At 37.6% G+C, this 15074-nt stretch overlaps 1 protein-coding gene across 2 annotated transcripts in view; it reads left to right on the forward strand.

The window, feature by feature from the left end:
- LOC115516517 (JNK1/MAPK8 associated membrane protein) overlaps positions 1-15074 on the forward strand; it is a 29164-nt gene that overhangs the window by 1229 nt on the left and 12861 nt on the right. Inside the window, exons 2-5 of one of the 2 annotated variants that reach the window (XM_030319235.2) lie at positions 1935-2008; positions 2567-2721; positions 9629-9835; positions 13101-13282. In XM_030319235.2, coding sequence (XP_030175095.1) covers positions 1935-2008; positions 2567-2721; positions 9629-9835; positions 13101-13282 — 618 coding nt within the window. Of the gene's footprint in view, positions 1-1916; positions 2009-2566; positions 2722-9628; positions 9836-13100; positions 13283-15074 lie in introns of both variants that reach the window. The other variant, XM_030319234.1, reaches the window with a different exon arrangement.

Here is a 15074-nt window from a genome sequence, read left to right on the forward strand (position 1 = left end):
ACCTAAAGAAATGACCAAGGCAGGGAGTTCCTATACGTTTTAGACAAAGAGACAATAAACTTGGAAAGAATTTACGGGTAAAGGAAAACAGATTTTGGGGCCAACGTAGTAGGTTAGTAAAATAACAAGGTTTACTTCTGCAGCTGTATTATCACTGATAATAAAGGATGTCTTTTGGCTTAGTATAAGGAGGATATTTTTCATATGGGAGGTTTGTTCCTTGCTTTCAGGAGAGAGGGTCGGAGTGTCCTTGCCCCCGTTGTTTCTTAAGTAACATTTGTTTCAAATAATTGGTATGCCAAAGTAGCACATTTTGGGAACCTGCCCTTAGCCCCTGCAATGGTCATAAAATGCTTATTTTCCAAGTTGAGTCATACTTGACCACAGGTGTTTAGGATTTATTCCTTAATATATAGTGCAGTATTGGTTTCAGGAGTAGAATTCATTTATCACTTACATATAACACCTGGTACTCATCATAACAAGTGCCCTCCTTAATGCCCATCACCCACCTCCCCTCCAGAAGCTCGCTGTTTGTTCTCTATATTTGAGTCTCTTATGGCTTGTCTCCCACTCTGGTTTTATCTTATTTTTGCTTCCCTTCCCCTATGTTCATCTGTTGTGTTTCTTAATGTCCACATATGAGTGAAATCATATGGTATTTGTCTTTCTCTGACTGACTGATTTCGCTTCTGGATTTATTCCACTCAAGGCTCTAGGTTCTTTGAGGGCAGGGACTCTTGTTAGGTTGCTCTGTGGATCTTTAGAAGTCCCTAGCCAGGGAATCTGATACTTAATGCATGTTTATTGAATGAATAAGTCAATGAACAAAGGAAATCAGATGTCTCTGATGAAAAAAACTCCTTTAATAACTTCTTCCTGCTGATGAGGTCACAGACAATCTGTAGACCCAGAGTTGTTGTTGTTTTTTATAAAGAAGACCTGCTTTTTATTTTCCCTAAGCTTTGAGATCAGAGATTTTAAGGTAGTTGTTCCCAAATATTGGGGAGAGGCCAGTGACAACCTTGATGAGATTTTCACCTGTCCTCGAAAAAAATGACAAAAGTTAGGACAGTGTTGCAAGGTTTTTCCTAAAGGTAAATGTATTTATTTTAAAGGCCTGCCCTTTATTTCAAAGTTATGTATTTTCTGCTTTTCTGGTATTAAAATGTGTTCTATTATGAATGAAGGTGATATTTTGTGTGAACGAAAGGTGACGTGTGTGTGCATATGTGCACACTTACTGTTATGGCTGGGCCAAATATGGGGTGGTGATCGTCTGTTAGTTTCCTGATTAAAAAATGGAAATGCAAAAGTCTAGACCATCTCATCAAGGGGGAGTAGCTCTTGGAGCTATTGGGACATACCGGGTTAAGCTGTGTTAAAAAATTTTTTTTAATGTTTATTTTTTATTTTATTTTTGAGAAAGAGAGCGTGAGCAGGGGAGGGGCAGACAGAGGGTGACACAGAATGTGAAGCACGCTCCAGGCTCCAAGCTGTCAACCCAGAGCCAGACGTGGGGCTTGAACGCACGAACCGCAAGATCATGAGCTGAGCTGGAGTCTGACACTTAACTGACTGAGCCACCCTGGTGTCCCCCCCCCCCCCCCCCCCCCCCCCCGTCCCCGCCTTGGGTTAAGCTTTGAATTCTGGGGATAGATCCCACTCAGCTGGCTGAGGGGTCTTAATCATAAGGAATAGCCTTAACATCAAAGTTTCAGTATAACTTTCTGCATTGTTACAGTGTAAAAGGAGAAAGTTAAGTTTAAATATAAGTGTATCAAGACTTTTGTCTAATACGTATCATTTTTTAATTGAACTGTGTTGAGGTATTTCTGCTACGTGCTTCAGCTGTTATTACTCTTTTTTTTATAATCATAAAAGATGTTACTATACTGGCATTTGTTTTTAAAAAGCTGTCGATATTCAACCAGCATGCCTTGGACTTTACTGTGGGAAGACCCTATTATTTAAAAATGGCTCAACTGAAATATATGGAGAATGTGGGGTAAGTCTTAACATTTAATGTGTTATTTCATTGCTAAAATCTTTTTGCTTTTGAAATATTTGCATACATAGAATCTTTTCTTCAGTATACTCATAAATTTATAAAAATATGAGGCATTAATAAAATTCATATTTGTGTTGTCATATTGTCAACATATTGTCATTTTTGACAGTTGCAGTTAGTATTTTTTTAGTATCTTTTAATTTTATAGTAACTTTTACTTGTTATTAATGATATAGTACAGTGACTTAGTTATTAATAATATAATACAGTTAACATTAAAACTCCAGAACTTTTCTTTGCAATTATTTTTATATAGTGTTATTAACTAATCATTTAAAGTTTTAGTAACTTAATAAAAGGAATTTTTTTAAGAGTGTTATACAGCTAAAACCAAATACAATATAGATTTAATTTTACTTATGAACTTTCTTATTTCTAAAAGATGTACATGTAAACATGTTTAAACTGAAATGGGATGTCTTTATAGAGTGACTTTGGGATATCAATGTTCTAAAATAATATATGTACATAAAATATTGTTTTTATATTTTGTAGGTGTGTCCAAGAGGACAGAGAACAAATGCACAGAAATATTGTCAGCCTTGCACAGAGTCTCCAGAACTTTATGATTGGCTGTATCTTGGATTTATGGCTATGCTTCCTCTTGTTTTACATTGGTTCTTCATTGAATGGTACTCGGGGAAAAAGAGGTTAGCACTTTCTATGAATGTATCTGGATGGACTGATGTTGGAATAATCATTTAGAAGACCTTATTAAATAATTATACTTGTGTTGTTTTGAAAGTGGTAAAACTGTTTATATTCTGATTACATTTTAAAATTATTTATTTTTATATTCTGATTACTTTTTAAAAAATGATTTATTTAATATAATTTATTGTCAAGTTGGCTAACATACAGTGCGTACAGTGTGCTCTTGCTTTGGGGGGTAGGTTCCCATGATTCATCACTTATATACAGCACCCATTGCTCATCCCAACAAGTGGCCTCCTCAATGCCCATCACCCATTTTCCCCTCTTCCCTGCCCCTCCCGTCAACCCTCAGTTTGTTCTCTGTATTCTGATTACTGTTGACTCTGGCAAGAAAACTTAATGATAGGGCATGACTCAGTAATTATCTAGGGAGGTATCCTTTGTTTTAATGTTTAAATGATATTGAAGTAATACTTTTTTCGTTTCTCAATTACAGTCTTTATGGATTTTCTACAAAGAATTGGTCATGATTACAAACTGCGTATTGTAGAATACTTTGTGATTTAATTTAATCCTAGTAATCTAAAATGTAGTTAAAATGATATAACTGCCACCTAATTATGAAAACTCATACTAAAACATTAAATCAACAGACATTTATGGAGCACTGTGTTTTACGTTTAGATCAAGGGAAGAGGTACAGAAATAATTGATATGGTTTATAGTCATAATCTTTAGAGAAGACAAATGTGTATACAACTAGTTATAATGTGATTCAGTCTTAAAAGTGTATAAACAAAAAGTGTATAAAAGCGTTAGAACAAGATGCTCTGGAATCACAAAGAGTAGAAGAGAGAAATTGTGCCTGGTGAGGTCTGAAAGACTTTAGGAAAACATTTTGGGTAGAGGAAGTAGCATGAGCAGTGGCACGGAGGGGTGAAATACGTGCTGTGTTGTGGGTGGGACTGGAAGTGGTTTGGGGTGGTCTGAGTGTGGATTGCACATGAAAGAAAGGTCATAAACAGGAGAGTGGGAAAGTAGGTTGAGGCTAGAATGTGAAGATTCTTGATGAGGATGTGGACTCTGTCTTACTGGGAATGAGGAGCCCAATTAGTACATTTCAGCCCTACTGATTTTTAGTTGCTCTAAATTCTTGGCATCTTTCCTTCCCCATTCATCAGCTTTTCTCTGCCTCAAATACTCTCTTCCCTATGACTGCACCTTTTTACCTAGCTGCCTTTTTCCCTTCAGATTTCAGTTTAAATTACACCTAGTCATAGAAGCCCTCCCTTCCTCAATCTGCCCCCTCCCTTATTTTTCTTTTTTAATAGCACTCTTCATTTTGTTGTTTTTGTTTTGTATTTAGCACTCAGTATAATTTATGGTTGTGTTTGTCTTCTCCAGTCTCCGACTAGAAGTCCAGAGGGCAGTGGCAATCTCTTGTTCGCCATGGCATTTCCAGAGATCAGCTCAGCAGCTGTCTCATGACAGGTGCTCATTTAGTATTTGCTGCGTGGATGATTTATGGGTAAAAGTTTTGGTTTAGAGAAGTAACATCACTGGCTGTATATTTATTTTAGGAAGGTAACTTCTATAGAGGGTAGATTAGAGGTGAGGCTGTTTCCAAAAAGTAGGGATAGCCAGACTCCAGTACTGTTGAGTGGGAATGGAATGAATGGTCCAGTGGAAATAGAATTAATAGTTTTCTGGATCCCTCCTAATAAATCCAGGGTGATTATTTATGTATTTGGAAAAGCATTCATTCTTTTTCCGATGGCTGTGTAAAAAGGTTTTTGAAAAAATAGCTCTCATCTTGCTTTTAATTTCTGTTATAGAACGTTGAGAGATGAGGGTGAGAAAGGAGATGTGATCAACCGAAAGCTGAAATGGAATGATTGCTCAGCTAGTTGGCTGGAACTTCTTAGCCACAAGCAGGGAAGAGATGGGGGTGTCGAGATGCACCTCACCAAATGTATTTGAATTGAAACATCACGTATGTTTAGAGGGAGAGTCATGGAGCAGAGGGTGGGGTTTGGTTTGAGGGTAGAGTGGAGGAGTGATTAGTGCTTGGGGAAGAAAGGAGGTGGGTTTAAAAAGGAATTCGCATAACTTGGGTGTGCTTTGCCAGAACGGAAATTGGAAAGGAAACAGGCTGCAAAGAACACAAGAGCCATGTCTTGCATTGTCCTGAGATGTTGCCCTCAGTAAAGGAAGCAGAGGCCCAGCTGTGTGAGGCTAGACCTTTTATTCATTGTCATTTCCTTAAGTAAAGAGCCTATTTGGATATTGTTTTTCTTAATTCCACCTACCCCCATGAAACTTTAATATCATAGATAAACTGTTTATTTGTTTATGTCATGTATGCATATATGTGCTTTATATATATAACAAATGTAAGATTATTTTATCCCCAAGGCCTGACTCTTGACCTCCTAGGTGTGAAGTCATCCATTGAGAATGCATGGGCCAGACTCTCCTAGCAGCTTTCCTTTGTGGTAACCTTATTTTCCCCAGAGTTTAGTATTAAATTTGTTTTTCTTTAAGGCCAGAGCAAAGATCAGCAGAATTGCATATTTTTATGTAGTGCAGTCAGAAGTTGTGCTCCTTATGTAATTTTTTATAGAATTTGTAACTTTTAGAATGTATTCATTCAGCATCTCTAGGGATGTTTTCAATGTGCCCAATGATATACTGGGTTGTGAGATTCTGAGATGACTAAAATGCGGATGCTCATAGTCCAGTGGATGAGATAGACAAGCCAGGACAGTTTTTGTGAGTTTGTGTAATGGAGATATGTGCACAGTTTTAAGGTCGGCATGAAGAAGGAAGAAGTTAATTTTGATTCTGAGAATAGGGTGGTGTCACACAAGAAAAAACTGACTTCAAGCTGGACTTTGAAAAGTGAGTAGTTTTTGATAGAGAAATTGAAGAAAGAGTCTATCACACAGCAGGAAAAACATATGCGAAAGGATAGAGGCAAGAAAGAGCACAGTAAAATCAAGAAATGAGAGGTGAGGATCCTGTGAAAAAGTAGGGACTAAATGAGAGCAGGACATAAAGAGATGTGGGGCTTCAGGAGTCCTAGGAAATATAAGACCTGGGAATAATGCCAGAGCTGATCTTGAAGGATACACAGCTTGCCAGACAGGTGAGTGAAGCCTGCCCAGATGTGTGGAGGCTTGAGGAAAAAGGCATGTAGCATGGCCAGGAGGTGTGGAAGATAATGCGGGTAAAGAGTATTTTTCCTGAAAGACAGATGGGACTCCTTGAATAGTCTAATAAGGGGAGTTTTAGAATCAGATTTCATTTTGTAAAGATCATGTGGTTGGCTGCAGAAAGATTGAAAGGGAGCATGATGGGAAGAAGTTACTAAATGATAGCAAGTTGGGGGGCTCAGTTGGTTACGCATCCAACCCTTGATTTTGGCTCAGGTCATGATCTCACAGTATGTGAGATCGAGCCCTGCATCAGGCTTGCTATCCGCGTGGAGCTTGCTTGGTATTCTCTCCTTTTCTCTCTGCCTCTCCCTAACTTGTGCACACTTTCTCTCTTCCTCTCAAAATAAATAAACATTAAAAAATAAAGTAATAGCAAGAAATAGCTGCAGATACTGAATCTGAGGCAGCCAGTGCTAAGCCTAGACTCTCAAGAGGCTGAAGCCCAGTAGTGATGGGCATGCTTCTGGCAAAAACAGCAAATCCTCTTTGCTGGGAATCTTCCCCATTCTCAGTTTAGGTCCATAAGATTCTTGTTCATTAATATCTATTAATGACCTCGTATTCCATGGTAAACAAATAAGCTTTATGCCTGAGAGTTGGTAGACATAACAAACAATATAGTTATGCTTCCAAAGGACTGCAGATAATGGACTTATGACTATACAGTATAAAACTGCTATCTTTACAGTGTTAAAGAAATAAAGGATGCAGTCCCAAAGATCTCCAAGAGTCAACAAGAGATTGTTGGGAATGAATAAGCAGATTTGTTTTAAAAACAAAAGGAACTTCTAGAAATGAAATTTGAAAAATGATAGGTCGATCAGTTGAAGATAGAATTAGTGAATTAGGAAATTGATATGTCTAAAGGAATAACAATACAGTGCTAAAAGAAAAGGATATAGAAAATATGAAACATATTAAGAGAAATGGAGCATAGAATGAGAAGCTATAACATATGTCTGTAATACCTGCCGGGAATCCACCTAGGCTCAATTAAACATTCAGACTTAATGTTTTGAGGTCATACCAAGGAAGCACCAGTGGACCCAGAAGGAACAGCTTGCCCCCCAGGGCACTGTCAGCTTTTGAAGCAATTGAGCTCAGCTGTAGGAAGTTAAAATCCACATCGAGTGGTTGTAGGAGTCCAAGCTTAAAGTATTATGCCTTAAAGGAGCAAGTCTTTCTGTAACATGACCATAAGTATGGTTTCCAGAGTCCTGTAAGGGACATCCCAATTATGGGAATCGCTAAACTCAAGAGAGCCAGATTGTGGTGTCCCCATCATGTATTTTTTGCTCATTTATAGTTCTCTCCAGTTCGGATGTAGTTTGCCAGTGAAGAGGTTGTGTGTATCCTAAGTAATGTAACCTAGCAGTAAAGTTGACATTCTACCTTTATCAGGCTTCCAGAGGAACAGAGGTAGAGTTAAGTGAAGGTCAGTCTTGTGTACAGGGGGGAAAAGGTTTTATTAACTCTGCATAGTTTCTAATCAGAATCTTCAGAAAAAATAGAGAAAATGAAGGAAAGCCAGTATTTATCTATTAGCTTTAGGTTTTATAGAAATAGTGAAAAACAGATTTGCAGAATTGCTTCTGGGGAAGCAAAACACATTCCAAGGAGAATAAGAAATTCATACCTATCCACATTATAATTAAACCGCAGAACACCAAAGATAAGAGGCCACTGGTGCTCTGGTCAGCAGCCAGCTTTGCGCTCACAGCTGGCAGCTAGCATCTACTCCAGCCATTTGAGTTCGTCATTTTGAACTATGCAGCCCGGTCAAGGCTCTAGATGAGTACATCCCAATTGGTATCACACGGAACAGAAAGGAGTGCTCAGGTGTGCCCAAACCACAAACTGGCGAGAGATAACCAGTGGTGTTGGTTTTAAGCAAAGAAGTGTTGGGATAGTTTGCTATGTAGTGATAGATAACTGAAATATTGTTCAGATAGAAAACTCAAAAGCATCTGTAGAATAGTTAATAGAAATAAGAGAGAGTTTACTTAGTAAAGAAGCCGGCTGTAAGAGAAATATACAGGATCAATGATCTCCCTATAGTTCACGTATAGTACCATAGTATTGTGAGACAGCTAAGACCAAGGTAGCTAAGCTACATTGGACTCCTATGGTGGTCCCTGACAAGCTAATTCTAAAATCTATATGGAAGTGCAAAAGCCCAAGAATGGCCAAGACCACTGAAGAAGTAGAAGAACACATGTAATATCAAGAATTATTGTCATATTCTCTTGCCTCAGGGATAAATGGGCCATAGGAACAAAATAGCGAACCTGAAAACAGTCCAGTTACATATGAAACTTGTATGGCAGAAGTGGCATGGCAGTTAGGGCGGGGTGGGGTGTAGGGTAAACTACTCAATAAAAGGCTACTCCTGAGACCATTGGATATCCAAGTGGGAAAATCTAATCTACCTTATATATATGTATTATATACAGAAATCTATTCTAGGTGAGTCACAGATTTAAATGTGAAAGCAAAACCTTCAAACTTTTAGAAGAAAGTATAGGATAATTTTTCTCAGTGAGGATTTCTCAGAACATGAAAATGCTAACCAGAATGTTAAAAATTATTAAAGCCAATTATATCAGAATTTAGAACATCTGTTCGTAAAGATACCACAGTAAAGTGAAAATTCAGCTCCTAAACTGAGAGGAAGACATTTGCAACATATTTGACTAAAACAAATGGATGAACAGTGGAATGTGCACAGTAGTGAAAATGCGTAAAGCAGTGAAAATGACTGAACTTCAGGGGCACCTGGGTGGCTCAGTCGGTTGAGTGTCCGAGTTCAGCCTTGGTCATGATCTCACTGTTCCCAAGTTTGAGTCCCCCACGTTGGGCTCTGTGCTCACAGCTCAGAGCCTGGAGCCTGTTTCAAATTCTGTGTCTCCCTCTGTCTCTCAGCTCCTACCCCACTCACACTCTCTCTCTCTCTCTAAAAAATAAACATTAAAAAAAGTAAAATGACTGAACATCTATAAGCAATGCCATGGGTGAATCTTGGAAATGTTATTTTGAATGGAAAAAAAAAAAACACCTCAAAAGACATATCACTTTGTAGTATTTAAAAATAAGCAAAACTAGACAGAGTGGTTTTGAAGCATAATCTAGTTGGAATAAAAACTTCAAAAAAAGTGATAAAGAGAATTTAGTATGATGGTTACCTCTTGGGGGAGAGCCAGCAGTGGGAAATGGGGAAGGAACAGAGGTAAATAGAAGCTGTTAATGTTCTAATTACTGGGTTAAATTATGAGCTTATAATGTTTATTATACTTTATAACTAATATATATTATATATAATCTTTTGTGTGCTTTTTATATTTAAGATAATTTAAAATGATGCATAGTTAACTAAGATATTTTTAATAATAGTTTGGCAATATACTGAATATAAAGGAAGATCTAATTTCTGCTTTTCTATATACATTTAGATAATCCTGGCACAGTGTTATCTGAGATGATGATTTCTTTTTAGTAAAGAAGGTTAAATTCTCCTCAAGTGGTTCTCATGTTCGACTTTTCTTACCTGTTTAGAAGATATTTTCGTTTCAGGATTTATCAGTTAAAATTTCCTTTTAGAATCTGTATTTTGAAACATACGGGTATTCTTAAAAGCCATTTAAATACTGAAAATTTTCTGGTGATTGTGCTTCTTTTGTTTTATTAGTTCCAGTGCCCTTTTCCAGCACATCACTGCATTATTTGAATGCACTATGGCAGCTATTATCACCTTACTTGTGAGCGATCCGGTTGGTGTTCTTTATATCCGTTCGTGTCGAGTACTGATGCTTTCTGATTGGTACACAATGCTTTACAACCCAAGTCCCGATTACGTTACCACAGTGCACTGTACTCATGAAGCTGTCTACCCGCTGTGAGTATTTATATGGACTTAAGATCATTTTAAAAATGATAATTATAGATTGTATTCAGTTCAACAGATTGAGCATCGAAAAATGGCTTCTAGGCACTGGAGGAGATATACAGAAATGATTTTCTTCTCTTAGGGATACATAGTCTGATAGAAGGAAACAGAAATACATCTTAGTATAATACAAGTCAAAGTATTTTTGTAGTTGGTGTTGAAGTGTGTAAACCATTTCTAAAATAAGCCATAGATGTTTCTTTAAAAAGAATTCTTAGGAAGACCTTTAGGATATGCAGCAGAGAAGCAATATCTGACATAGAGGAAAGAGTATGGGTTCCGGAGCTAAAAACAGGCTTGAGTGTGAATCCCGAGCTGCTGTGGTAACGTGACCATGTTAAGAGCCTCTTGTAACCTCAGTTTTCCCATTGCTAGAAATGGGAATAATGTTGTAAGGTGATTGGGAGGATTAAATAAATCTACACGTATCAGATACCACGTGCAGTGCCTTACGTACAGGAAGCACTTAAGAAAATAGTAGCTGGCATTAGGAGAGTGCCGGAGTTAATGTTCCTTGTTTTTTTTTCTGAAACAGATGTTTGTAATTTCTGTGAGAATATTTTGTTTTAAAAATACCAAATTCAGAAGACTGTATTAGCCCAGACTACTTCGCTTTTAGAATTTCTTTGTGTTCATTTTGATGTGTTTTTCGTGGTAAAGCTCTAATATAACAGTCTGGTGTTTATATTCTCATAGTTGTAGCAAGTTACCGTTACATAATATGCTCAAGAAAATAGTCCTTTTTGTGTGGGTTCTTAAGAGTACTAAGTGTGAAAAATAGCCATGCACACGTGTGGAAAAGGTCATTAAAAAAACGTAAGTTCTAGATACAGGGATAAGAAAATCTTTCCACCTGCCTACCGTTAAGTCCTATAAATTATTTATTTCCTGTATATATACTGTCTCTGTCTCTTTATGTACATGTAATTTATATATAAGACTGCATGTAAAACACTGATAATGTGTTCTTTGTTGCTGTCATAGAGCTGTAACTCTCAGCTTTGATTCATCTCTTCTCATATACTCTCCTGGAGACTGCAGAACTTAACCTGCTCTTTAGAAAGCTTAATAAGTGCATCAGATATACATATAACCATCTCATTTAAAACAAAATCAGACTCATTTACTGCTGGTCACATATATAGTGTTTTTTATATCTGTAAAGGACATAGTAGCAGAGTCAAATAGAAATGGCAAATAGGTGCTCTCGGCCCTCATTCTGCAGCCTTAATAGCCACATCCTCACACAGCTTCACTGATTATGACATTTTCCATCTGTTCACCATCTTTGAATTAAGTAGATTCTTTTTCTCAGTAGCTTTACCAATAGTCACTGTGCAGTGGCCTGTCTGTGTTCTTGTATCAATCATACAAAACAGTGGTTTTTGAAATTACAAGAAGATTTTATAATATTAACATTGGGTTTATACATATTTTTTACTTCACATAGGCATTTAAATGTAGCTATGTGACCAGACTGGGGCTGAACATTTCAAAAAGCAGCAGGACTACCCGCGGCTCCTGGCTGGCTCAGTCAGAAGAGCATGCGACTCTTGATCTCAGGGTTGTGAGTTCAAGCCCCACATTGGGTGTGGAGATTACTGAAAAATAAAAAGCTGCAGGACTACCAAAAGTTATAGTAATTTTTTTTTCTTTTGTGAGTCAACAAAACGGTACAAAATTATCAGAAACCTTTTGGAACACTGTTACATTGACTAATGGAGGCTGTTTTCTCCATTGGTGGTATATATAAGCTAGTTCCATACAAACTGAAAAATGCCCAGATACTTTACTGATAGTTACAGTTTTGAGAGGAACTTGATTAGATGAGACATGGAAAAGCATGCAAATTTCTATTATTAGAAACTTACTGTAAAAAATGTTTACATTGCTAAAACCTTATTTATGAGTTACTGAAAATGAGCAATAAATACTGTTGTAACAGAAATTAGCTTGTCAGATTTATCCTATCCCCGTATATAGGAGGCATGGCTGAAGGTGGGGTGGGGGCAGGTGGAAGGTAGGGAGTGGGATACAGGGTGGGATATAGGTGTCTGCTTCCAGAGACTGGTTTCCTGGTTCATTAGGAGAGTGACTCATGGTAGTTTTCTTCTGATTAAAATAATCGTCTTTTTGGCACTTTTAAGGAACTACAAGTTGCAGGAATAGACAGATTTTATTTTGTTTTGATGTGTTGGTAGGGTGTAGCCTAACAAGACAAAGTTCCTCATCTAAGGAGGTCATATAATAATGTGTTGCAATTAGGGCAGCTGGGCTGAACCTAAAAGCTGTCATGGGAGCACAGGGATGTAGTATGATTATGCTGTGTGGAGAGGAGGCTTGTGGTCTGTGTTCTGAAGGCTCCTGTGCTTCCTGTGACTCGCCCCTGCGTAGGGAGGGGTTTGGGTATTCAGATAGTAAAAAATGATCTGAAAGTCTTCACGAACAGGAGGTTAGAATTATGTGCATAGAAATCCCATTATTCAAAATAAAGAGCTACAAACTATGGCCTGGTGATATAGAGAGATATTTTTACATTTTTCTTGATATAAAACTACATCGTAATACATTTGAAAAACAGAAAAAGCATACAAAAGTAAAATAATATGTAGTTCCGTTTCTTCAGATGACCGCTGTTAAAAAAGTTGTCTTTCCAGTTTCATTCTGAATATGTGTATATGTTTTTTTAAAGGATATTAAGGTGAAACTATACACACGGTTTTTGTAACCTTTTATTGTCACTTCATGTTTTAGGCACAGTTGCTTTTGTCCTTAGTATTTCTTCCATAACCTGATTTTTAATGGCCACGTGCTATTCCAACATGAATGTACTTTAAAATTTAATTTCCTAATGTTGAGTATGTATTTTCTTCCTGAATTTTCCTTATTACGTGATTTAATAAAAATCCTTGTTTGTAAAGTTTGTGAACAGTCCCTGATTGTTTTCCTTGGATGAGTTTCTGCAAGTAAAAGTGCTGAATCACAGAGTGTAAACATTTTTGGAATTTTTGATCCATGTTTCTAAACTGCCCATTGGAAAGGAAGCAGCATACACTTTCCAGCAGTGTGTGAGTCTTTTTGGCCAACCCTCCCCTAGTCTGAATATTCAATAGGTTGACAACGCACTTTTTAAACCTTTTTTAGCATCTTCGATTTTAAATTGATCAGTAATAGATACATTTTTGGTGTCACGATTCCGTGTTTTATTTCACAGATACACCATCGTATTCATCTATTATGCATTCTGCCTGGTATTGATGATGCTGCTCCGACCCCTCCTGGTAAAGAAGATCGCCTGTGGCTTAGGAAAGTCTGATCGATTTAAAAGTATTTATGCTGCACTTTACTTCTTCCCGATTTTAACTGTGCTTCAGGCAGTTGGCGGAGGCCTTTTATGTAAGTTTGATGGGTCAAGTCAGTGAAATATGTTAATTTTTATATGTGATAAACAGTGTTTTCTCTAAGTATAATTTTGTATGTTTTTCTTTAAAATAGCTTTTATAATCCCTGAAAATAATGTGTTTTTGCTAAAACATATAAGTCTTATAAAAAAATAAAAATGGGTTTCTTAGAGTAGAATAGATATTATCAAGCTAATCAAAGCTGATTTCTATTTAGAGAATACTTTGTATCTGAGGCTTATAACCTCAGTGGGAATACTTTAAAAACCTGAGTATAAATTAAAAAGAACTGGTTTTTATATATAATACATGGAAATTACTGTTGATTTTGTATACACACACACACACACACACACTAGTATGTACTACTTATCATTAAGTTACGTCTTTAGTTTCTGAGTTCCTTTATGAAATCCTTTTGGGTACGGTAAAAGAATCCTCAGTATACTCTTTAGTATAGCTATTCATTTATTCAGCAACTATTTAGACTGAACTATGACTCAAAAGAAGAATAAGAAGTTGGTGCTGAAGAACTGACATACTACTAGGAAAGCTAGAAGTAGCTGAGAGAACACAGTATAGCACTTAACCTGAATATGTGACATTGAATGTTGCAGGGATGTTAGATACCACCTTCTCTGTGGAGCCCACCAGGGTACAGAGGGCAAGGCTTCTGGCCTAAAAGAACTAGGCAAGACTGGGCATCACTATGTAGCTTGGTGATGAATTTGGCTCAAGATGAGGAAGGTACTGTGAAGGTGTGGCCAAGGGAAGAGGAAATTGGAGATTAGTCAGGGGTCTATTATCCCTCATACTCTAGTTACAGATCTGTTGTTTCCATTGGGCCTGCATAGTATTTGAAAATGTATATTTCCTTCTAGCTCTTACCATTCCCTGTTTTAGTTTTGGCCCACTTCAGTTGTTTACTTGCCTGGCTGGCCTCTATAGGGGTTTGAGGTCACTATTCTTGCTCTAGAGAATAGGGTCCTACTCTTTAAGGATTTTAGGCAGAAGAGTGACATGCCTAGGTTTGCATTTTGGAAAGAGAACTTGGTAACAGTGTGGAGGATGGATTGGTAGGGGAAGAGAACCTGGGGGATCAGTGAAGAGGTTATTGCAGCTAGCCAAGTCTGTCTGACCTAACACAGAGAAACACTGGGAATGGAGAGCTGCTTTAAAGATAGATTTAACTAGATTACGTAACTGATTAAACATACGGGTGACAGAGCGCGAGGAGAATATGATAGATAGCTTTTTTTTTTTTTTTTTTTGAGTGCACAAGTTGGGGAGAGGGGCAGAGGGAGAGAGAGAGAATCTTAAGCAGGCTCATGTTCAGCAGAGCCCAACGCAGGGCTTGATCCCACGACCCTGGGATCATGACCGGAGCTGAAATCAAGAGTCAGACACTCAACTGACTGAGCCACCCAGGTGCCCCCATAGAGTAGCTTTCTGACTTAGTAACTGGTGAATAGAGCAACAGTGAATATTAGAAAAAGCAAATTAGATATGTTGATGAGAAGTGAATTCAGTTGTAGGTATTCATGGAATATTCACAAGAGTACAGGTAATTATACTAGTCTGGTACTTGGGAGAGCTGTCTAGGAGAGAAAGATTTAAGAATTGTCAGCCTTCAAATCCCTGTGTCCTAACCTATGGATGGTGCTATTGTGTAGGACCTCTTGGTTATACGAGGAGAAAAGGGGAAAAAGCTGTGGAAAGTCGGCCAGGGTTTGGGAAGTTAGCCCAAGGAGACTGCCAGACACCATTGCTTCATATACTGTACCTGC

Source organism: Lynx canadensis, chromosome B3 (assembly GCF_007474595.2).
Source record: "Lynx canadensis isolate LIC74 chromosome B3, mLynCan4.pri.v2, whole genome shotgun sequence".
Taxonomy (NCBI): Eukaryota; Metazoa; Chordata; class Mammalia; order Carnivora; family Felidae; genus Lynx; species Lynx canadensis.